At 35.8% G+C, this 25,624-nt stretch overlaps 1 protein-coding gene across 4 annotated transcripts in view; it reads right to left on the reverse strand.

Moving 5' to 3' along the window:
• The window catches only part of LOC139979372 (cAMP-dependent protein kinase catalytic subunit alpha), a 107,994-nt gene that overhangs the window by 28,535 nt on the left and 53,835 nt on the right, over positions 1-25,624 (reverse strand). For 2 of the 4 annotated variants that reach the window (XM_071990111.1, XM_071990101.1), the window contains exons 3-5: positions 9,494-9,555; positions 8,199-8,327; positions 7,160-7,258 (exon numbers count right to left, since the gene is read on the reverse strand). In XM_071990111.1, the coding sequence (XP_071846212.1) occupies positions 7,160-7,258; positions 8,199-8,327; positions 9,494-9,555 (290 nt within the window). Of the gene's footprint in view, positions 1-7,159; positions 7,259-8,198; positions 8,328-9,493; positions 9,556-10,107; positions 10,287-24,108; positions 24,349-25,624 lie in introns of those variants that run through there. The other 2 variants (XM_071990120.1, XM_071990129.1) reach the window with 2 other exon arrangements.

Raw genomic sequence — 25,624 nt, forward strand, 5'->3', positions numbered from 1 at the left:
AATGGGTTAGAGACCAATGGTGTATATTGAAATTGACAGAGAACTTATTATCACATTTTATGAGCTCTTTTTGATTTATATTAAGCCAGGAGTGAACAATTCTGCTTTTTTGAAACCATCTGAGGACTGACAAACAAAAATCACTTTGAGATCTCTCTTGGGTGATACATACAGTATATATATATTATATATATATTTCAGCACTCGGCAGCAAAGATAATATATATGGCAAGACAGGAAGAAGTCACAATTGCTATATTTACTAAAAATGTACTACTATTAAACTGTATGCTAAAGAAAAATGAGGCTCATTAAAAGAAGAGAGTTCACTCTGCAATTCATGCAGAACCACCTAAACGAACTCACCAACATGAATTTCTAATATTAGCTCTGAAGCCTCAAACTTTTACATCTCTTTTTCTTTAATTTTTTATATCAAATGTCTTAATTTAAAAGTTAATTTCAAATGATCAAGATTGTAATGATACAATCCCACAACATTGTTGTTTGTTGACATTACTTTATTTTTCTTTCATTTCAAATAATGGATGCCAGGTAAAAAGTTGGAATTTTTCTAAATTGTTCTTTAGCAGGTGACTAAATATCAAACACAGCTGAAGTATATCCGAATAATCAAATTGGTGAAATTCAAATCAAGCTTCATTAGTAAGTCACTCAGTAACCTTAATTCACTAGTTGAAACGATTTTTGAAGGCGTATTTAGTATATTTTAAGAAACGCTTAATAGGTCTGGATAAAGTTGCTGACCAATCAAAAACAGTGTTGCTTTATAACCGGATAAATAAATAGCATGTTTCTATGAGGTAGACATACTGAATAGTACACACTGGGTCAGTTTGCTTTAAAGAAAAAAAGGTTAAATGAGAGTGTGGTAAATGTGTGGAGACAGGTATGCCAGGCATTTTGCAACTCTTATGTAATCTCTCGTCCATAAGTGGTACTATACCTAATCATGGATATGGACCGACTCTCTCTCTCAAAAAAAAACTGGCGTTACAAGATCCATGTTTAAATTTATGATACACTCCATTAACAGCACACAGTTACTGTTACATATAATTTATATCCGTTATATAATTTATGCAGCAATGGCTGACCATGCTTGCTTGTTTTGTTCAAGTATTATACACGTTGTCTTGTCGCCCCCATTGGTTTTATCTCTCTAATGGCATTGAGCATCTTCAATGATCTATGCTATTAACTTCTTATATCTAGGAAATTCTTGACACATTTTTACGCTGGAGTTTTCCCATTTGCTTTTGTGTACGTACCAATTAGTCGGCTACGTCTCTGTAATGTTAACAGGAGAGAGTCCGCTCGAAAATATACTCTCCCAGCTAGTCACACCAGGTGTAAGTGTGGGCTGACAGCAGGAAATAGCTTGCCTCGCTTAATGGCAAGTGCAGTCTTACCGATGCAAATGAGACAAGTTATACAGGTCTGGTCTTTCTGATTATGCTAAGTGCTCCAGTCACTAGCCGAGGCAGCGGAGGCAGGAGCAATGTCGTCTGCATCCCTGGACTCATCTTTTACAGAGCTCTATAGCTAAAAAGAATTTCATGGCAATCTTCGAGTGAGATCTGCAATTTAACAGTTTAGTGATTGCTTCAGGATATCTATACAGTATGTATACAGTGCCTGACATTGCAGCCCACACATTACCTTCAAATTTAATGGGTATCAGCCCTTTTTGCATTCTATATATGTGCATGATGCAAATCAGCTGCCTTTAGAACCCATAATATAAAATGATCCTAATCATCTTGAAGTATGTAGAGTAGTTAGCTGTATGTACAGTGTCACAGATTGCTCTGTTGTACAAAAATGCAATACTTTACAACTTCGGTAGGTTTTTTAAAATAATAACCAAAAGAATGAAGACTTGTTTCCGTATGATTACAGTCTACTACAGTATTGAATTTGAATAAGTATGCATGCATGTGAATTCTTTCATCGACGCGTGAGAGAAAGAGATAAAGCTGCACTTAAAGAGAGAAATTTCCCAACGGGCTGCGATAATTGTCACTTAATGAGCTTAATTAGCTTCTATCCAGTGTCGAGACAAAAAGTATAAAATGTTTGAAAACCTTGTTTCTGTGCTGTTGTCGTATAGTACAATAGTTCCATTGAATGGTCGGACAATATACTGAGATTTTTTTTTTTCAGGTGTTTTTTTACCGTCACAAGTATAATTTGAAATGGACGTCAATGTTGTAATTACAGGAAAAAACCTAGGCTGTATAGGCAAGTATATATATTGCAACTGCCTTTGCCTAACATGGGATTCTCCAACAGTCTCAATGTTATGCACAAAAACATGTCTTCCTATGCAGAATACTATTCCTGTACTCCATTATGTGGTGGTACTTTGAGAAAATGGGGATTTTCTGCCCAAGATTTATTCAACAAGTGATTGGACTGTTTTGGATTGTAAGTAGCAATCAGGAACTGGAAAAATATCAAATAAAAATACAAATATTTTCTCCAAGCCAATTTATGAAAGTGAAAACATGCATGATCTTCTTTATCAACACACAGTACTACTATATACTGTATAATACATTTCATAGTGATAAAAGGTTTTCAATCAGTTCAGTAATTTATTCAACACTAGTCTGTAAAGTACTGTGCTTTAATACAGTTATGGTTAGTGTTTGGTTATGTATGTAATTAGCAGCCCTTCGTAACACTACAACGTGCCTTGATCATATATGAAGACCTTTAGTAGTAGTACTAGGGAGAAGAATTTTACATTTTGAACAGAAACATCTTTAGCAATCCCACACTTTCATTTTAATATGTGTAAAATCGTGTATCATATTTCCCCCCCGTGTGCTGGTGATTATAACAGCACAACAGGATGCAAGGCTATCTATAAATAATTAAACAAAGGCAGGATTCTGAAGCCGCAGAATACCGAAGGCTGGTTATTGACGGCTAAGTATATTTTACACGAAGATCTTGACAGCTCTATATAGAGTGTACACAACTAGACACTTTGGGTGGTAGAAATGAGCAAGTTGGTTGATTGGTCAACAGGGAGGTCAGTGTCAATGGCTACCAGGTCACTCTAGACATGGTAGTGAAATAGTGCATATGTTGTGAGGAGACAGGTAAGTGTGGAGCAAAGGTAATATATATTGCTTATCTGGTAGAGCGCAAATCACTAATTTCCCTACACTATTTTTTTTTTTCATATGTTGGTATGGGATTAGTCTTGGCTAATATGTTGGGATCTAAAATATCAGTAAACACTACATCAACAGCACATACTGGCATTTAACAGTGAACGGAGAGAATTCTAGTCTTTCAAGTTAAAAGTGCATTCCATACTGCATCAGGAGGTTTTTTGCATTAACTTAATTGAAAAGTAGTTGAAATCCACTTCTTTCTGCATTTCAAGTCTCAAATTCTCGAGTGTAGAGACAGGAGCTATCAAAAGTCTTCCTCGGGACTCTCAGCTTTACGATACTTGTGTCACCTGATTAATGACCTGCCAATCCAGTTCTTCTGTTACCTTGGCAACAGCAACACAGCAGTTGTAGGTTAAAAGCATTTGGATCATCTGCAGCCTCTATTCCATTCAGATAGACACAGAGAATTCCAGACAACGCAAAGGCAAGAGTACAACTACTTATGACACACAAATAGAAACCACCTTGGAATGATGGAAAGAGTTTTGACATAACTGCTACCACATTAGCCACAAAAGGCTGGCTTAAGACATAAGCATTATTTATGTCTACAAAATTTTTGAGAAAAGATGCTTTCCACAAATGTGGTTCATCTCAAATTGACTGGACTACATAATATCATAAACAGATCAAGAGTTCAGTTCCTGGGATGTACAAAAAAAAAAAAAAAAAAAAATCCAATGGGATAAATAAGATTTCCAAGCCTAAAAGGACATATTTTTACCATGCATCAAAATTTTGTCAGGGAGAACTGGTGATGAATGTATTTTCATCCTACAGTACTCTGTTGCTTACATTAAGTTCAAAGAACATATCTCAGTTATTAGAATTGATCAAACTTGTTGATTAACATTAACATATAGGCTTGCACTGAGCAGCCGATTTAGCATTATATATTTAAAGAGCATTCTAGAATTTTATATTTTGAGGGTGAATATCGTTGGAAAACAGATACACTGTAGCTATAAAGACATTAGTAGCACACAAATATCTGGTTTTTCTTTAACTTTCTTACATAGTACTGTTAAGGCATCCTTTGACAGCCAGTACTATGGTAAAGTGGATGAAAGATTCGATGCGACTTATCCAAGCATTTCCAAGGAGGTATCCCTTTTATTGGAAACAATTTTACAAACTGTAGAAAAACTAAAAGAATTGTTGATTCCATTCCAATTTTGCAACTCGCACAGAGGAAAAGAAAGTGTCAACTATGCTACCACTCTACTACCTTCTAGGCCTGTGCCTGAATTACATAAATGCTTCTACAGTATGCGTGATTGGTCTCACCAAATAACTGCCTCTCAGGCTTCCCTTTTAACTCCCCAAGAGTCCTTTTAAACACTGAAGTTAATTAGCCAGCATTTGGAATTGTGTACGGCGATACTGTCAACATTGAACATTTACAGGGCATATCTGACGATATCTTGTTTCGAGAAAACTTCATCTACGAGACAAACTAAACGGTTTTACCGTTTGCATTTCCGCATTCAGGACAATTTGAAGAGTAAACATCTATTGTACATGGACCGATGAAAATAGTGTCTTACTTTTTCCCTAACCTACAGAAATTAAGTACTGTCATTTTCAGTTCAAATAAAGCAAGGAATCTCACTGTATTGAATATCATACTTGAAGGTAGCTGAAACTGGAAAAAAATGACATTTTGCATGGAAGTCGTGTCATGAATTTTAAATAAAATATTCGACAGCAGCAAATTTTCGGCTGAAAGTGCCTCTGATTATCTGAGTCGAGATGAAATAACTCGTAATGATGCGTTCTCAAAGGAACATTTCACTTTTAAAGCTACAGTGTATGTAACAAGATTGGTTAAAGCTTTTAGAATGCATGTATGTGCAGTTAGCATTTAGCTTTAGTCAAAGCACTATGGGAAAATCCCTCATGGATACAGCTGTTGTCAGTGATAAAGCAGCATATAAAAAATGGCCTTCCCCCACCTCCATCACAATGCCAGTTGAAATGTTTTAGTGAGCTGCTTCATTCGATGAAGTTCAATGTTTCATTCAATAAATCCTCAAACATGAGACAGTCGTGGTCCGTTCACGGAGATTATCATCTTCGCTGCGAGTTGTCTGCCGTCTTCCCTGCTGTAATATTTAATTGACAGCTGACGAGGAGGAGAGGAGGAGGAGGAGGCTACCGCATGCAGGAGATCATTTTATCTGCCACGATCTACTACATAGCCAAATCATATGCAAAATAGGCCAATTGTTTTATATAAAAAATGCCACAAATGTATCAAAAGCATTTTCAATAGCATTTTCATATCATTTTCATACAACAGCATTTTCATATTCCATATCTGATGAGTTTTAGCCAAAAAATCATAAACTTCCAAATTGCGACACAAGATGACATGTTTACAATTAATTACTTCCTGCAATGTACATTTAGAGAAGTTTAACTGTTTCCAACTGACTATTTACAAGCAACACACATGTACAGTATTAATGATACAGGCAAAGTACTATTTGCACAGTACAACATTTTTAATGTCAATCATGAAATCTGTTTTAGGTAAATATTTGCATCAAATTCTAATAATGAATTACTAATTTAGTTTGCTTTTATCGGGTGAAACCTTTTCAAAGCCCTTCTGTTAGAAATTCAACCCGAACACTACAGATCCGTAATGCTGTTTTTGAATGGAAACAGCATGCATGTAGTCGAGATTGCTCACAAAGCAAAAACAGGATTTTAACTGAAACTTAATTTGGATTGTCAACACAGTCTCAAACTTAACAGCAACAACTGCTTGCTCTTGACCTACAGTACAGGCTGATCTCAACAATCTTTGAATTACGATACAAGCTGCGTCGGCTTAATATGCTCAACCGAAGTGGTAACCAAACAAAGGAACAACTGAATTACTGCAAAGGAACAACCGTATCTAGGAAAACCATTTTTGACTTGATCAACAAGATCTTGATGCAATGTTTGCAGAAATATTAATAGAACAAAAAATGTACTGCTTATATAACAGTCCCTGAACTCTAAATGTACAGTAGCTACTGAACCTCCCCACCAAGTATTTCTGCTAATTAACTTTCAGACCAGAGATTTATGGAAACAGATTGGTCAACTGGTGTGGACGAGGTTATCAGAAGCGATTAGGAACGATGAAGAGGAATGCCAGGATTAAAAGCGTACGGAATGTTTCAAACTACGAGGCCAACGAAACCAGGTAATATATCTACGATACTTGTCAGGGAAACGTCCTCACTAGACCTGACAATGAAAAAACAGTTGGAAGGACACTGAAAGCAAACAATCTACTTCTGATTTGGATGGTAGCATGGAGAACTCGTATTGCATAGAATCAAGAGTGCTGCATGATGAACGAATTCATGAAACCTTTTGTGAAATATAATCACGAGTAATGATGACTGAAACTGACGCCTCAATCGTAAAGAGCTTAATTTAACAGCTAACCCAGTTTAATATCAACAATCTGGGTTTTCATATGTATGCAGTCAGGGCTTACGTTATAACGATTGGCATACTGTTATTGAATTCTCTGTGAATCATGTCAAATCCACAAGGTGAATGGGAGACACCATATATGATGTTGAAATACTGTATGTTGCTAGCTTTTTACAGTTAAGCTCAAATGGTCACCTCCAGCATGATATTTAATCATTATTACATGTTATTTATCTTCAATATTCATCTGAAATTCATCTTCACTAAAGTTTCTAAAATTAACAGCAAGCCATTTAAGCCAACTCCCAAAACCAAGTACCTTTACTGCACATGACATTTCCTGTTTATTGTCCCACTTCTCCCATTTTCTTCTTCCATTTGGGGGGGGTTGGGGGAGGGGGGAGTGGGAGGGGATGGAGGAAAGAAATACAAGAGATGGGATATTGGAAAAAAGCATCTCACCAATTTTCTATATGAAGTAAACAATGGCAAAAATTTCTTACCTTGAAATGGAACTCTAAGCCAACAAGGAATGGAAAGCTGATGGCTTGAAGGATTCTCTTCTCATTCAAAGTATGCTCCACTTGTTTCAATTTGACTACCTGTAAGATTAACAATCAACACAGCAGAGGTCAGAGGCATAACATGAAACTGATAAAGAAGGGTCTTATTAAAAATGTTCTCGTTTATTATTCCATAATTACTACAGCCTAACAGGTCATAGATCTGTGTTTTATATCCTAAACTACTTAAAAAGAGCGCAACGGTCAGCAATTATCAAACTTCATACTCTTAACTGTTGTTCTATTGCTGCCATCATCACATCTAACCTCACTGAGACTGTCAATTCCCTAAAACTGACTGGTTTGGGTGTTAACAGATGATGATGCTCACCTGTCTACATTCAACAGATGCACTAAAATCAACCTAGCTTACAGAAGTTGGTAACATTTTAGCACTGCATCCAGACTAATCAACTTCAGGGTCCAATTCCCATCCCTTCCAAATCTACCATTCTCACTGAGACTGAATTAATTATATTATAATTCCTTCCTTCTTAAATATCAGATATTAATTTGGAGAACTGGATAAAACTTTCAGAAAAATTAATATCCCAAACGTACGACGCTGGCACTATGGATGGTAGAATGAGAAGGGAGGGCATTGACCGGAGGGGACCATTATAGAGGGCACACAGTGTTAAAAGGTTACCAGTTCATTCTAGGCATGGTAGAATGAGAGTGCTTAGGCTGTGGGGAGACAGGTGAGCAAGGAGCAAAGTAAATTTTATAACCGCTGATATTTTGCATCATGCTAAAAGTGTGGGTTAATACTATGACTTAAGGAAATATTTTGATGACGTAAGATAGAAGTTTAGGGACGTGAGAATTTTTTTTTACAGTTCTCCAAATAATAAACAAAGTTTGCCACGAGCTTAAAGGCTATATAACCCTGCAAGGTTATTCTGAGACAAGTGCCTCAAATTAAAAAGAGAGTCTATAGTGAACTAAACATGAATGAAAATGAACCAAAGGCCTGTACCTTTTGCTTATCCAATATTTTCATTGCATGGAAATGCCCCGTTGCTTTATGTTTCACGAGCATGACGCGACCGAAGGATCCTGTACCTAGCGTCTTCTTCCTTTCAAAGTCCTCAAGGCGAGCTGTGTTCTGAAAATTAAATTAATTACAAAGAGTTATAATTGATGCACACGACAAAAAACAACCAAGTTTCTGGTGTTGATGGCCGGGAGAACAAAATTATTCTTACTTAGGCAGTGCATATACTGTACTGTGCACGGTCTGTCCACAAATTGCACAAAAATGCACAAAATTGCTTAAGTTTGGTACAGTATAGCAGAATGTGACTGAATGTGAAAAATATATAGAATTGGTTTAATTAATTAGGAGCAGAGATAATTTAACGGGGGATGCAAGTCAAACTTTCTCTTTACCTTCACTGAATGGTTACGATTAACAAAAAACTGCAAATTATAGGTTTAATAAACAAAATCTTGCGGTTAAGGCTATATGGTTTAGAAGCTATGTCATGTCAGAGGTCGCTAAATTGTCACTTTGTCACATCACTTTGCCACTAGGAGGTCCAATTTGTTTTTCTTTTCATATCTTCAAAGAGAAGGTAACCATAGTTATAAACGGGAAAAAATTGTAGTAAGCAAAGCTTCAAGATTTTAGAATCAGCAAAACCAAAAGTCATCCTAGGAAATGGACAGTTAGTAACAAAACAAGCGAGCTCTTCAAGCACAAGCTACACCATGATGATGTATGCTTGTTCAAGTTTGTCGTCTTGCCAGTAAAACGGTGTTACTCTAAAATGGGAATATGATTTTCTTAACAATTTGAAGCAGTTTTTTGCATCCAAATTCCTCTGAATAGAATCACAGCGATTATGGTTGGGTTTGCTTTTTCCGTCGCAAAGCAAGAAACAAAGAAAGAAACACATTTTGCTATAACGGCCGAGCAAAGCATATATCTGCTTTAATGTGTTATCTCAAATACTAAAGCAGAAACTTCTTCCCTATGTTGGTTTTCAGGAGTTTGACAAGAAATCATTCTGTCCAAATATCATCCACAAACAGTACTAAATTAACCTACAGAAGAAAATGGCCGATGGGTAGAGGATTATAACACACAAGAGTTATAGAACTGGCTTTAAAAGCCACGGCTAAGACTGCTGTTAGAGGCAGCCAATTTTAATCAGCCAAGTCAGATTAGAGTAGATTTCTACAGCTTAAAGGCAAGAAAGATTTCCTTAAAAGTGAAAAGCCGAAACATGAAAAAAAACAGGGCAATTGAAAGAAATTCCAAATACTTACTTGGGCTGGGCTGTCCCATTTTCTCTGAAAATCTTCTTTAGCTTTATTTAGGAATTCTTTCACTGTTTAAGGAAAACAAAACGGAAAAACAGAAAACATGAGTGGATAAGAAATGCAGATTTTGGCAGAGAGTACTGTTGACATATACTGTATCTCATAGCATAGTAAGTACATTGTAATGATTTTTTCCCCCCTGTAAATGGTAACATTAAGTAGCGTATTCACATCTATGACTGGTGAGAGGCAAGCAAAGCTACTGAGCCTTTGGAGTGGGGGGAAAAATATATACATAACACATACAGTACTGTACATGATGATCAACTACTGTATGTGAAAATACTTGTAAAAGGTCAAAAACTACTGTACTCTACTGTACATACTTAATAAAATAATAACTTTAGTTTTCTTATTTTAAAAGAGTTTAAAACAAAATCCAACTGATTCGGAGTTGCAGAGGCGATAAATGCAGGCGGTAGGAAACTTATATGTGAATATTTCCTTGCAGCCAGTATGATACATACTTTAGCTGTGCAACTAACTATATGTAGCACAGTCTTTAATACACAAGACTGTTCAAAGTGAACATTTACATCACAGCACATAGCAAACAGTACCTGGAAACATGGTTAAAAATCCCCACAGATTCGATCACATGAAGATAAAACTGTTTTCCTGTACTTATCACCAATTACATGGCACAATCCAATCACAAAAGGACCAAAGAAACAGAATGCTTCACACATTAGAACGAAACCTCATTCATACCGGGTTGCAGGTTAACTGTTTTTAATCTGTACTTTCTCCAACAACATCTCAATGTAATTACAGTATAGTTTATGCTGCACTATATATATGTGTGAGTCAACAACTGCATGTACGTGTGAAAACAAAGTGAAACTTGGACAACTTTAATATCACAATACACCCTCTTAATAAACATTCACATGTCCCATTATCATAACATATACGAAAGTGTAAAAATCTCTGTCATGTATTATTTACATCCCACGCATAATGCATCCAATATGATGATAAAACATTTTATGTGTTGTGTATTTACTATCTTGTACTACTTGCCAAATTCATTTGATTCAGGAGAATAGTGAATAACTCATAAAATGTAAAAATATGACATCCTGTTATGTAAGATAGGGCAGGGATTGAACATGAATGAAAATGTCTAACATATTTTCCAAGAAAATGTTTCCTTCTCCTATGACCCGACCTGTTCGTATATTATATTAAGCAAGGTAAAACAGTTACCTTTGCCACAAGTGAACATATTGTATGACAATGATTAATATATATATGGCATTGACATCAAAAAGGATAATGCAAAGACCAAAAAAAAAGATACCTGGAGTTATACTGTATTTATCATAACATCACAGAATATTACACTGTACAGTAATTATAGCTTTCCACATTACTTGTACAAATTTCAGAATTTACACCTCAGCAATGAGCAACCTTTACACTAATCTAATTTATAATTCAAATGAATGAAATCTTATAATGATCAGGTAAAAAAAAAATATATGAAAAAGAATGAACATATTGTAAAGAGTTCTGTACCGTTAATACAAACTTATATCGATATGCATCATACTGTAGTGCCCAGCTATATCTTCTATTCATTTACACATGAAATTTCCATTTATTTGCTGACTGAAACCACACCACCCAGCCAGTTTCCACAGTCTGTTGCAAAAACAGTGTTCATTTATTGTTTTCTTCACCTCCTTATCATGTCAGATCCTCAGAACACTGTCACTGCTATTACTAATGGCTTGTTTGCTACACATGTACCACAATAGTAGCCAATATAAAACACAAAGACACACTACTCAGAGTAATAACAAATTGATTCACATCACCGTGGCAACAGGAAATGACCGTGCATGCTATTCTTAGAAGTGTAATTATCAAGAATGAAATATTACAGTTAGGTTGGATAGGTAGTACTATATACTTAAATACACACACACACATAGAGTGTTTTCATTAGGATAGTCTATGGAACGTGGATCTGAGACAAAGTTTTTAAAGTACTTAACTTTTCGGGCCCAGAATATTTTCATCAGCTGGTACAAGTAAAAACTTGTGTTATAATCTTTAATGGTAACTTACAACTTCTGCCCAGATTTGTACATGCAAAATAGGTTATGACTTGTTGCATATCTACAGTGAAGTATATTTGTTGCGATGTAGTCAGTTAACTGACGCTGACAAACAGTACGATTTCCTGCTCTTTAACTTTTAAGTGGTGACCTTTGGATGACTTTCAATCTGTGACAAAACCAGCTCTGCGTTTAGTCATGCAAAGTACTCATTGTTCCAAACCTCCTATAAATTGTGCTTTCTAAGTGCTTGTGTTGTGAGCGAGTCAATCAATATTAATGACTATTGCGGTCTCACTTGTTTTCAAGATTTTTTTGCAATTGCATAATTTAGCAGTTGTCCATTATACAGTATATTATAAGAGCTTAAAGAACAGCTATTTTACAGACTTTATTAGAAGTCATATTTATCAATTTATTAACATTTTGCAATTAAACTTGAAATAGACTGGATGAAATGATTCATCAAATTTTCCTTAAAAGTACATTCCAATTGTTAAACCATGCATGCATTACATGAAGCTGACCTACCACACAGCCTTATTTTTTCAAAAACAAATATTGAAAATTAGAAAAATTTACAAATTAACTGCAAAGGAAAGCTTCTGGTCTCAAAACATTGTTTTCCCATCTTAACATTTTACCTTCAAATGTAGCATTTCCCATGATTTATAATGCTTGCTAAAAAGTACAGTATGTACTCCAAATGTCAATGTCAAGATGTACTACTCTGCGAGTGTGTTTTAGTTTTATATTATAGCCAAATGCATGACCTTTATAGTTCAATTAAAAGCACTTGTCAAGATTAACCTGTAAAACAGGCACATCACTCCCAATTAAACTGTCATTAATGCACCTGGAGCAGCAAAGCTAATTACCCTGACCTACATTAAAGAAAAACACATTTCAAATTTATCAAATGTATCTCTAGCATTGTACTTAATGTACATAGTGGAAAATACTGCCCATGGTACAGCCCATGGCATAACCGAGAGCACAAACCTGTACTTATACGTTAAATTGTGAACCGAGTTTAAAGCATTTACCCTTCCTAGACATTTATCATAAGGGCAATTTTTTTAAGGATTTTTTTTTCTCCCTCGTATAACTAGGTCTTACCCTTTGCTTGTTCCAATCGCAGAATTGGTTGTGCAAACAAAGATGTAACAAATTAAAAAGAGCAACCTGAATTAACAATTTTACCAAACAAAGTTATAATAAACATATTTTGTTGTCTTTGTTGGCATTTTTTTGTCTTTGTCTTTCTTTGTCTTTTTTTTGTCTTTTTTTCTTTTTTCTTTTTCCACAAATAACAAAGAGTACAATAAAACTGAAGGAGAGATTTGTAAGTTTGGGGATCATCGGCCTACCAGTGTTTGGTTTATTTCAGCGTCTCCAAAGTAATGATGGAGGGGAGATACCAATTCATCCATTTCATGTTTAGGGGGGGTTCATACATATGCAATCTGAATTTAATGTAAGTAACTAGTTGTCCACAGGACAACCTCCAAAGCTGATCTTAGTTTTCCGCACAGAGATTTGATCTCGGACAATCGATTCATAATTTGTCCTGATTATGACAGAAAAGTTTCACCACCGTGTTGGAGATCAGAAGAAACTGTTGAGTTTTATAGTTTGGATGAACATATTGAATGAGAGCTGCTGCTTCTATTCAAATCAAGATGACAATTCGATGTAAACTATTCACTTTCATGTAGATTTAATTTGTTCCTTTACATGCGACTCAGGCTTCTGTGAACTAGACCTAAGGTTTAATGATCACATGGTAACAGACCAAAATGTAATGGGACTGGGGCTGAGAGTACGTGTGTGTGTCAGTGCTATCAACTGGACAGCAACAGTGTGAGGGCTTTTACTGAGTCTAGACTGGATATATAAAAGGTCTATGTAAACCACTGGTTTCTTGAAAGCAGACAATTTAGTACAGTTCAGTACAATATGTAGGTTCAGAATGGAAATTCTGTCCTAGATTACAAACATTTTAGTCCCTCTACCACCCACACACCCCCCCCCCCCCCATAAATATTAGTTGAAGAAACTTGTGTCACCCTATTAATAAATGAATATAGGAATTTGGTTTAGTATGCTGTCGCAATTCATGAAGGTTTACTTATGATTTCCAACCTGTTTTTATAGGTCCACTATTTGCGGTACTAGTTTATGAGTTCAGACTTTGAGAAACTGTACCATCTGGGTTTTTGAAATATAATATGACAATATAATATGAAATTTAACCTTTGTAACACTTTAACAGTCAGATGTACAGTACACCACTTTACTTCTGGCAATAAAAATGTAAATTTGGCTTCCCCTCCCTCTCTTCTCACACAATGGAAAAGCTACAACAGGTTAAATGCCACCTTCCATCATGTGTGGCTGCAAGTGAATTGGTTTGTTCAATACAATTTGCACAGGAACCAGATGTGCACTCCAGAGGTTATTTTTAGCATGCAGTCAATATCGGTATTGACAGTGCATTTGATTCAAGGATCCCATAAAGGGTAATCAAACTGCCTGGTGATCATCGAGTTTCCATACACGTCCTGTGCAAACAATGTATTCACCAGTAAACGTCATTGTTACAGTGCAGTAGTATATGAACATTATGTTACTGTACCGCGATTCAAACCGGGGAATGGCCTTGTGTGCTAGGTGATCTCACACTCTATTTAACACACACAAACCTGCATTGAATTAAATATTGTGCAAGGCTATGTATATATTGATACTAAATTTACAGGTATTCTAAAGAAAGATTGATGTTATCATGCAAAAGGTGTGTAAAAAAAATAACATGGCATATGATACTACAGAACCTGAAAGATTTTGGGAAAGGCATTTAAAGGCTAAAGTTAAAATATTTAGAAAATTTATAATTTTTTGAGCCGTAGACTTAACAGAAACATGTTACAGGTTACAAATTTGCTCTGGCCGTGGGTACAGGCCGGTGCAACGTTTGTGCAGCGGCAGCTAAATTAATGATGCAAGTTGCATATTCACATAGTTACCGATAGAGAAATACTGTAGTTTAATTTTTCATTCGAAGAGCAGTCTTGGCACAAAATCAGGTTGCCTTTGAAGAAATGAATTAATAATAAAAAATAATTGAATAATAATAATAATAATTCATCTTTGACGTGATTAAGTTTGTCCAATTAACAAGCAGATTAGAGTTCTGTTGGGCTTAAGTGTAGTGCAGAAGTCAAGTTTAGTATTTAAAGCACACTTAGACACAACCATGCAATCAACACACAGTCTGTGTAGACTATATACTGTCCACAACACAGGTATCCAAGCAATGTATTGTTTGAAAGAAAGGGTCCACCAGCTGATTATTGAAAATTGACTTGACATTTCCTTGTATCAGGCCCCCCCCCCCCCCTCCCTACTCAACAGATGCAGTTTGCACATTCTCATCTTCTGTACAGTACGTTGTTCACAGTTAGCACTGTGCTCCTACTGTTGCTTCCTCTTCTACAATAGTCAATGTCCACTTCTACTTCTTCAGAATTGATTAAATCTAAACTTTTCCACCCAAACCATGCAGGAACATTTTCAATTTTTCATGTTTCCGATTCAAGTTTGTTTATAAACCTGCGACACTTTCTTGATTGCAGCAGAACTGAAGTCTCTTTTACTTATAGTATGGAGCACTGATAAGTAATTGTACTATATCTTGGATGTTTCAATGTTTGAGAACACAATATTCTGTGTCCATGGACTATGGTCAATGATTTGCCTCTACTCAACAGTACATGTCTTCCTCAACACCGATGAAAAATATTCCTTGACTGCAAGAGGATCAGTTGTTTATTACGCCTTCCATTAGTAATCTCAGAAACAACCTCCAATGCAGTCAAACTGGAGGGTGTGTGCAGGGTACTTCTAATTAACAGAGATTTCTCTTTAATACATTGCAAGTTTGTGAGAATAGTTTTGTTACATATTTATAGCCTTGAGCATAAATCAAAGAGGTCCTTTAACCTTACTGTACTGTAGTTTACATAACAATACCAGAAATCCAGAATCCAACAGAATAGGTTTGCTAGATCTGTTACAGAATTCACTACATGATTATTAATTTGTGATCTCGGCTGACCATGGACTGTTTTTACCTCCATGGGCTGACAGAGACAGATCTTCTACTCTACTTTAAAGCAGCATTTTGCGTTGGGTCGCTTTTTTCCACCTTTTTAACATATGTGCATAGATTTTTTTACATGTATCAATCATAAAACAGCAAACAAAGATACCATCCAAGTTTCACCCTGCCAAGAGCGTTAATTAGCAAGTAATTAACGATTCATATCGATAACGAGTAAAAGTGTCCTCGACAAAGTTTTCATATCTCCAAATCCACTAGTTTGAATTCCACCAATCAGTGAATAGTATGTTTATTCATGAGCATTTTGCGTTTGGTCGCCGTTTTCTACTTTTTTGACATGTCCATCGAGTTTTTTACATACATCAAATCACAAAACAGCAAATTAAGATATTAGCCAAGTTTTTCCCTGCCAAAAACGTTAATTGGCGAGTATTCCACATACAAAATTAATCGCATTCAGTTCCCAAACCCACTAGTTTGAATTCAACCAATCAGAGATGCAGGTTTAGTTATGAGCCGTTGCTAAAAATAGATTCAAGACTTTGCGTTGGGAGTTGTTATGCAACTCCCTGGTACAACTGCCATATAGACTGTACACAAATCAAGCGTGGTGTTATATTACGTATCTGTCAATGACGTTCTAGTGTTTAAATATTCATATTATGGGCGAGGTTTATTGGGTTCCCAACGGAAAATATCTTGGAGAACAACAAAGTTGAAAGTTGCAATTTTTTCGACTTTTATGCCACCATTTGAAGTAAAATATAAATAGATAAGCTAGTTATGTATGTCGTTATGGCATAGTGGAGTCAGTGAGGTTGAGAAATATCATAGTCGAGGACGCAAAATGCTGCTTTAAGGAGATCAGGCCTGTAGGGTGTCATCCTTGGTATGCAAGGTGTACAGTTATACAGTAGTTCTGTATTTTTCAGTAGAAAGTGCTCTATTGTCCTTCAAAATGAACTCAATTTTGTCTTCCGAAGAAGGCAAAGAGTGGAATTGTGAAAAATTTCCGAAAGTGAATTTTGAGTATAGAATCGCGGCAAACTTTATTGAAATTGGAAGAGACAGAATTTTCAATATATTTGTAGGCTATACAGCTGACCTATGGATTGGAAATGCATTTTTTGGGGGAAGAGAGGAATGATAGTTAGTTTTATCTGAACCTTAAAGTAAGTTTTGGCTGCTGGGGCTGACTTCTTTTGGGGTCATTAATCTGTAAGATAACCTGTAATTTAATTAAGGTTATCCGAACTGCAAAATTTGTTGCTCGAAAGTTAAGGTCGATAAGCAATGAAAGAACGACAGCATCATCACATGCAAGAGCGATGTTTAATTACCACTAAAATGCCATTGGCTAGGTACTGTACTGTGTGTTTACCTAATAGCACCACAAGTAAGAAAACAGACTGCATCAGAAGGATACATTTTATTGTATAACTGTTAAAAAAGGCAATAAAGGTGTTGAACCACTTGCAAATATATATACTAACTGAAGTTGTATAAATCCTTGATACAATCTATGAAATATCACTTTGTATGAAATATTTTAGATTACACCATATTTTTGGCAGGAGACCAGGAACCAGAATCAAGTGGTTAGAACAATCACGTACTGAACATTAACGAACTGATTGAAGAAAATGTGTGCAACAGTATACAAACAAAGATAGGGCAAACAAACTGACTGATCAAAGACAGACCAGATATGACAGGAATGTTCCACAAACAACTCATAAAAAGTACTGTGCAAATGTTAAGTTTAACTTGGGCTGCTTGTGGTCTGCAAGACTTTCATGAACAGCAGATGAAGCAAGTAATAACCAAATTTGCATTATAAACCACATTGCACACATTTGTATAACTTGCCAATATGTGATACATATTTATAATTTACTGAAGTGAAAAAGAATGAGCACAAGGCTCGAAGCTCGAGAAAGAGTAATAACATTGTACTAGTCTAGTATCCACACTAGATTCTAAAATATCCCAAACACAAGTACGACTGTATGAGTACAAATATGTGAATGCAAGTACAGACAACTACTGTACTGTATGCTAGAAAGCAAGTAAGACGACTGATTCACTGCATGTCTGCTATGAAGTACAATTCTTTTCATCTCAAAAGTTGAAGCATTTGATAAAAACTGTATCTTCAAGGGATAATCGACAATATTAATAGCTCCAACCTCGCTGTCAAGCTATCTATGCCATGTGGCAAGACTCTAGAACTTAGCTGGTATGAAAATGTGGAAGGTCTAGGTCAAAAAATGGTTTTAACGTGTGAAAAATAATATACTCTCTGAAGGTTTTAACTCACGGACATCTGTTGTGAATCAAACTAAACATAATATATATAGTTTTCAGTTAAAGTGTATTATTTTGAGAAATAATGAGCTTAGTTCTGCAAAAACAGTTTAGCACATAATCTATCATTTTAGTACATACTGTATGTAAATAATTAGTTTGTGGCAGTGAGAGTGTGTACTTCATGGTATCACACTATCATAGACATGTACAGTCAACACTCAAACAACTCCCACAAGTTGCAAAGGTTACAATTGTCATAGAAACAAAAAGCAGGTGGACATGGTTACAAGGATTGGTATTAATAGTTTCAATGAACAAGCCACAGTCTGTTTTTAAAACTAAAAATACTTTTATGGAGTGTTAGCTCAGGTTGACGCTGGTGCATTTCGATCATAAGGTCCCGAGTTCGAGTCACTCCAAGATTAATATATGTCGTCCAGTTACAGAGTTGTTGGCATTGATAATTCATAATCATTGACGTTAAATATGAATCTAAGAGACTGACTTCGGTCAGCTTGCGGCTTTGATAAGCCACTGATATACTATTACCTGCTTGCAGGAGGATCTAAAATACATGTAACCATACATACATGTATGCATGTATAGTAGTACAAATGAACTTGGGTTCCAACCAGGAAACCAGCCTTTTCTTTATTTCGTTTATACTTGTTCACTGCTTTTATCTGACAGATTTTTCTTTCAATATAGGTATGTATCTGAGTTATTCAAAAGAAGGAAATGAGATCTATTCAGGACAATGCAAAGACTGCGATAATATTCCTGCCAGATTTAATGTAATCCTACAGTTGTTTTAATTATTGTTGTGTGTATAAATAGCTGACATGGCAGCTCAAAGCACAGAGATACTCCAGCTTCTATTTCTGTCAGGTCCTTTCTGTTCATTAATTAACTCAGTGTTGGTTTCTAACTTTCTATTTTACTCTACTCGCTATTCTGCACTTTTTGGATAATTTACTTCTTTCAATAATAACTTTCAAGGAAATCACATTCCGCTTTTGTTATTGTTTTTATGTCTCCCCTGTCACACTAACACAATAAATGGGGCGGAAACTTTCCATGCTTCAGCTGTGCAATGTGAAAGTTTGCTTTGTGCAAAAGGCATTGTGTAACGAGATGGAGCAGCAATAATGCATATCCAATTCATTTATATTTGTAAGGTATTTACATTAAACTAGGCTGAGGTGAACCTGTTTAGAAAAGTATTGTAAGCCTATCAAGGGCAAAGTTTTAAGCATTTTTTTCTGATCCCTTGGAAAACTAGGCCTTACTTTTTTTGTGATGCTACTGTTAAAGCAAATTTGGTTGTCTGAATTTTTTTGGGAAAAATAACATTGACAAATATGAACTGTATACAGTAGGAGAGATGTGTAGGTTTGGGTGAATAGAACACCAGCTTTGGGGATGATACCAATGTATCATTTTACCTGTTTGGGGGTATTAGGTTAATTACAATGCAATATGATGAATGTAGGTAACTAATTGTCTCCTAAGGTGATTCGTGGTTGTCCTAGCAGAAATTATGTCGTCTTCGGCCAAGATATTTATCGACTTGACAACAGTAAATCTAGATGAATTCTTATCAGATTGATGGTGACAATTCAATGAAAAGTAGCAGAACTGGGACTATATCATACAATATTAACATATAATGCTTTGTATCCTGTACTGTAGTAGTGTACATAGCAGGGAATCTGTATAGTAGGAATGCTACCAGCAACATCCAATCAACGTTTATTTGTAAAAGACAAGTCAACATCAGCCACTCAAGGTTCAAAATAACTCAGGGGACTGAGAAGTCAACTTCTTGAAATAGTTTTGAATTGACGATTGCAAAAGCAAAAGCCAGACAAGGAATAAATCGTCCAAAAAGCAGCTGATTATTACAAGACGTTTGTCTCGAACGAAACAATAAAGTCGTATTTACAACAAAATAAATACCCCTTTTTGCCCCCGTTCCCTAAAGAAATTTATTCCATTAGTCTTGTAGCACTGTAGTACAAATGAAAGAATCCAAGCGAATTTCACCACAAAAAGACACATTTTTTTTTTTCAACTGCCCACTAATTATGAGAGGACAGTTCACATACTTCTTTTACTCCTCGTGCATTTATCACAAACAACTTCGATTAACAGCAAGCCAACCCTTTCAATGACTTCAAACTACATTGTTTTAGGGCCGGTACATTTGAACATTATAAATCTGCCTTTCATGATAAGACACACGTACTGTACACACTGTCTTCGGTGAATTTGTACTGAAATGTTATACAATACATTGGTAACATCAGCCACATAAAAAATGTTGCTGCAAATGGTGGGTGTCTAATTTACATAAATATGTACAGTATGTGCTTAATTTGCATAATGAGACATTTCATGAATTAAAACCTGACATTTGTTTGTAATCTTGGTGATAGTACTACTTAACCGCAGGGTTCTTACTGTCGCTCGAAATGCTGAAATTACAGAGGCAGTGACCTTTTATCCAATATATGCAGTGAAAGTTGCCTTTCTTTCTTCAGTGTCAGCAGGCTCAGCAAGACAATGCGCTGATACGGTAGGTTGGGATAACTCAGAATTAGAGATGCGTCACATTCAAAACCAGTTGCAGAGGTGCTGCAGGATGTTAATTTCCGTCTCTCCGATCAAGCCATGACTCTGAGAAAAAGTCATGAATCTGCCACTCTCAAAACAATGACATCAACACAAGATTCGTACATTTGACAGGACAGGACTGCAGTACATAAGGACTACAGGAATGGTACAGTGCTTGCTAGTAATATTGTGGTAAATTGCTTTCGGCACTAGACTACTGCTATGCGACTGTCAATTGTGAATACGATGGACAGGTACAGTTTATATATAGGGTATTAACTGTCAAACATGTCTGTTATTAACAGTAAATACACTATACTTTCATCCAGGATTGTATGTACTGTATTATCTATAAACAACTTTTAACAGAGTTTAAAGATAATTTACCCTTTCTCTTTCTTCATTGTTCAAACAAACCCATTACACACGGGTACTGTATTTATAGAGTGTAGCTTAAGAAGTAACCAACAGTACTACTACTAGATGACATCACAAAACATTCTGTAACCTCACCCTGGATGTACAGTATGTCTACAGGATTAAATACCAAGTGCTTTCACCAATAGTAAGCAGAGGCAAATGTTTACTTGTCCGAGGCTAGACCTAAGTACCATAGTCCTACTATGGTCCTTTATACTACAAACCTATATATGCGACGCAATTAATTTGCATTGTATATATCTTGGCATTGTAGGAATACAGTATATCTCAGGCTCTAACTAACAAATCAGAAATAATTCAGGCAATAATATCACTTCCACGGAATGAGAAAACACAACATTTTATTATTATAGGTCTGGTATATTGTAATCTTGACTTTCATTCTTTCTCAGGTATGATTTAAGTAATTTCTAAGTTGCATTTTTTGCATTGTTGGTTTTTTTTGGTTGAGCTGGAAACAAGTCAAGTACATATATTCATTCATAACTGGACACCACCTCAATCTCATAATTTATGTGTTTTCAAGTTCATTTAGCTAATAATAGTTAAGTGGAGCTATGCACTGTTCAGTTTAATGTCCCACAAATTTAATCTGATGTGATATTAATTCATGTGCAATTCTTTGTACCTAACACAAAGTTATGTCCCTTCAAATTATTTCTTGACATTATATAGAGTGCTAAATTACATAATTTCTCAGCGAGAGATGTCGTAACCGAGTGACCCATGGATGACCATTGGAGTGAGTGACCACTGGTTGACTTCTTAGCATAATTAGTGTATATAATATTTTTCCTCTCCAGTCAAGTGCCACTTTGTCTGAAAATGGGACATCCTTTAAGTTACTTCCTTCAGCTAATTGGAAACTTTAATCTGTAGGATACAGAGCTACAGTACATGTAGGACACGTCTGTCAAATAGATACATGGACGCTATTAATATTAAGCATCTTAAAGCATCCATGACTAATCAAAGAAATTTGACATGTCTGGACTCCATAGTCACAAAGTTCTTACCAAATATATCATTCATTGAAAGATGCATGATTGGAAAACCTCTCTGATTTACAACTTTTGCTATTACTGTACCACCGATTTCCCACTATTGTTTGCTAAGTGAAAAACTAAGCACTTGTGATACAAAGGGTACTTAATAAAATGAAACTAAAACTCAAACACTTTGCTGATGTACTTTATCTGCTTTGAATACCTAGCTGGGCTTTATGTTTCTTTTATTACATTCATTGTTAATTTTTTTCTTTGCAGGTGGATTCCCACAAGAACCATCTATAAATTTTGTGTGAAGGTTGTTGGATGGTTCCTACTATAAAGTGCCTATACTGATCAACTGTAAGTACAACCACCATACTACAACCACCATAATATAGTACTCAACTGTATTACAGTACTTACTGATATGCTGTTGCGATGTGAGATAAATGAAAACAAAGATATAGGTTTTTAATGTTATAGTTGGAAAGAAGAGTTCTAGTTATATGCAAAATATCGATCTCGTTCATTAATAGCAGTCTCTGAATGGTATTAGAAAGAAATGCATTTGCAAAGACTAAGATCAATGCTGAAAACTTGTCCTGAAATTTTGATCAAAATTAGATGGTGGATCAACAAGTAACATTTTTAGATTTTATGGGGATGCAATCCATAATAAGGTGCCGACTAATGGTCACGTCAGTTAAATAAAAAAAATTTAAATCAATAATGTTATGATTAAATCAAGGCACTGCCCTCTAATAATCAATCCCCTCCACCATCAATCGTTCGTAAAGTAAAAGTAATGAAAATAAGTTAACACAATGTTAATTTTGTGAGCACTCCAGATTCGTGAAGTATTCTGCCACAACTAGGCACACAATTAGGTGTAATGATTTTCTATCTCTCATTTTGGATAATTGCTCTTTATTCTCGATACAAACCCCTTAAAAATAAAATAAATACCTCTGTGATTTGTTTGTCGTAACTGCGAAGACAATATCCTCAGTTCTGGGAAATTACACAGGATTTGGGGAAAGGAAAATAACTACGTCTATGTAGATACTACTACTACTAGACTTTTAAAGGATCAACTGTTTAGCCTATGTTCAGAAGTATTAGCCTAAACAGATATTTGACCAGGCCTAAGTTATATACAATGACAGTGAAAATAAGGAAATATACAAAAATTTCTAGCCAAACACAGGATTATTTCTAGTGAATTATTATTCCTTTTTATCCTATCCTTTTTTAACAATGTTCATTGTTTTCTTAACAACATTGAACCCACTGTGGAAGGCTTCTCTCGATATTAATTTAAAGAATGAACTTAGGCCTAAGTGGTCAATAATAGGCTAGGCCTAACCTTCAAAAGAAACAGGGATACTCAAGTGTGAGGCTGTATAACTGTAATACTCATAGCACTAACTAGTAGCTGTTACTATTCAGGCCTAGAAATATGTTAGTACTACTATAGTCAGTATTGCGAAGTTCGGAACACTGCGAAGTTCGGACACCCCTAAGAAATACACGATTTAAACATGATAACCTACAGCTAGAGCCAATTTCACGAAAAACTACGAAGCTACAGTTATTTTCTCTCCAAAATGACCCGTGTGCAAGCAAGTACTTACATATTTGCCAATAAAAGGAAGTTATAGTTTTGGGGTGTTTCAAGGCTTACGTGTCCAAACTTAAGTGTCCATGCTAGTACTAGGCCTCAACCATTTGACTAGCCTACATCTATTCTAGGCATGCTATTAAAGTGTACATATAATAATTGCCTACTACTTAATACAAGTACAATATTTTTCTGACACTCACTATGAAAGCTAAGCATACTACTGTAAACTAGGCTATGTTACTTAGGCGGTTAGGTCGAGCATTGTATTTCAGACTACAGGACAGCACATAGGCTAACGAAATACTTATACTGTTTTAACCTAGGCTAATAAAACACTGTCACTGCACGATAGCCTAATGCTAGTGCTACGTTAGTATTTATGGACTAACCACTATCTTGCCCTTGGCCCTGCTTTGACGCCGGATTATTTCCCATTATTGGCACTAAGTAATATCCAAAGGTGATAAATATAATCCAAAATGGCCGAAAGTTCGTCAACAATACAGAAATTCAGTTCATCTTCTTAAACATATGACAAATAAACGAAGAGTTTCTACGAAGGATCTTCCCTAGTGACACAAGCTGTGTATGGATTTACCAGCAGATCGATTGGAGTCGTGACCTATCATTGACCTAAGTATAAATCTATTTTTAGCCCATTGAAGGATTACGCCGCCAAAATAAACCCAAGCACCAAAAAGTACAGTTTCGGGAAATCTGTAGAGCGGAACACTTTATTTGTAAAGGTTTAAAGTTTTTGCAGGGATTTTCCCAACTGTCGCTTCAAACTGTGTAGAATTTCTTCCACACGGCTTCGAAGATGCTTCTTTGCTGGCTTTCATTAATACGTGGAGTAACAATACCATAGTCCATTGCCACTGCATTGAACTTACTGAAGTAGGCTTATGGAGAAATATTCAGCATCATAATTGAAGTTTCAGAAAACAAGTTGAGATATCACATGACTTCTACAATATATGTTCATATGTTCATATATGAATCAACGCACGGAAAAGGCTCCAAGATGCTTGGAAAAGGTATCATTATGTGTGTAGCCACATTTATCATACGATTAAACACGTAGTTTGAGACTTCTTCGAATGGATGCACCATTGACACTATTTTATCACCTATAGTGCCTGTTTACGCCCTCCAAAGGCACCATATACGTGCCCCTCCTCCTTACTCTTTTTGGCAGGCACAAACCGAAGATATGAATCTGGAAGATATGAATTTGACCACTGTAGGCCTACTCGGCAGGGGCGTCGACTCGCCAGATCGGGCTCGGGGACCATTACGTGCATCACTTGACCCTTGGGCACTTTTTCTTTATATTATGAAACTGAGAAGATATTATTATTCATCCCATCTTTCCCTGTCGTATACTCCCTTGTTGACTCGGGCCTAGACCGTTATACCCCTCTGGGACCCACACCCCACACTTTAATATTTAGCTAGCTAGTAGCCTAGTAGTCGCTTCATCTGCCTATTGGATACTCTGGCCCTAAATACATACATATATATTTACTCACAGAGCTAAGGAATCAGTAAACACAAACAGGTAAGTGAAGTTTAATTTACCACTGCCTCATGCTACATCCTACCGTTAGCTGGTTACACCTGACAAAGCACCAAAATAAACTTTTCTTTACTGAGATGGCAAAGAAATTGTGAAATCTGAAGATATTATTTTCTTCACACTCTAACACTATAGGCTACTTAAAAGTAGATTTGGAAAATTGATGAAAACGAAAGAATAACTTGATGCTACACAAAAAGGGTGATTATGTCATAACCCAAACCAACACTATGGAATAATATAGAGTTACAAATAACAAAACAAAGGATTCAACCGAACTGTAAGACGGTCGAATGATTTCCAATATAAAATTTCTTCGTTTCAGT

Source organism: Apostichopus japonicus, chromosome 2 (genome assembly GCF_037975245.1).
Source record: "Apostichopus japonicus isolate 1M-3 chromosome 2, ASM3797524v1, whole genome shotgun sequence".
Taxonomy (NCBI): Eukaryota; Metazoa; Echinodermata; class Holothuroidea; order Aspidochirotida; family Stichopodidae; genus Apostichopus; species Apostichopus japonicus.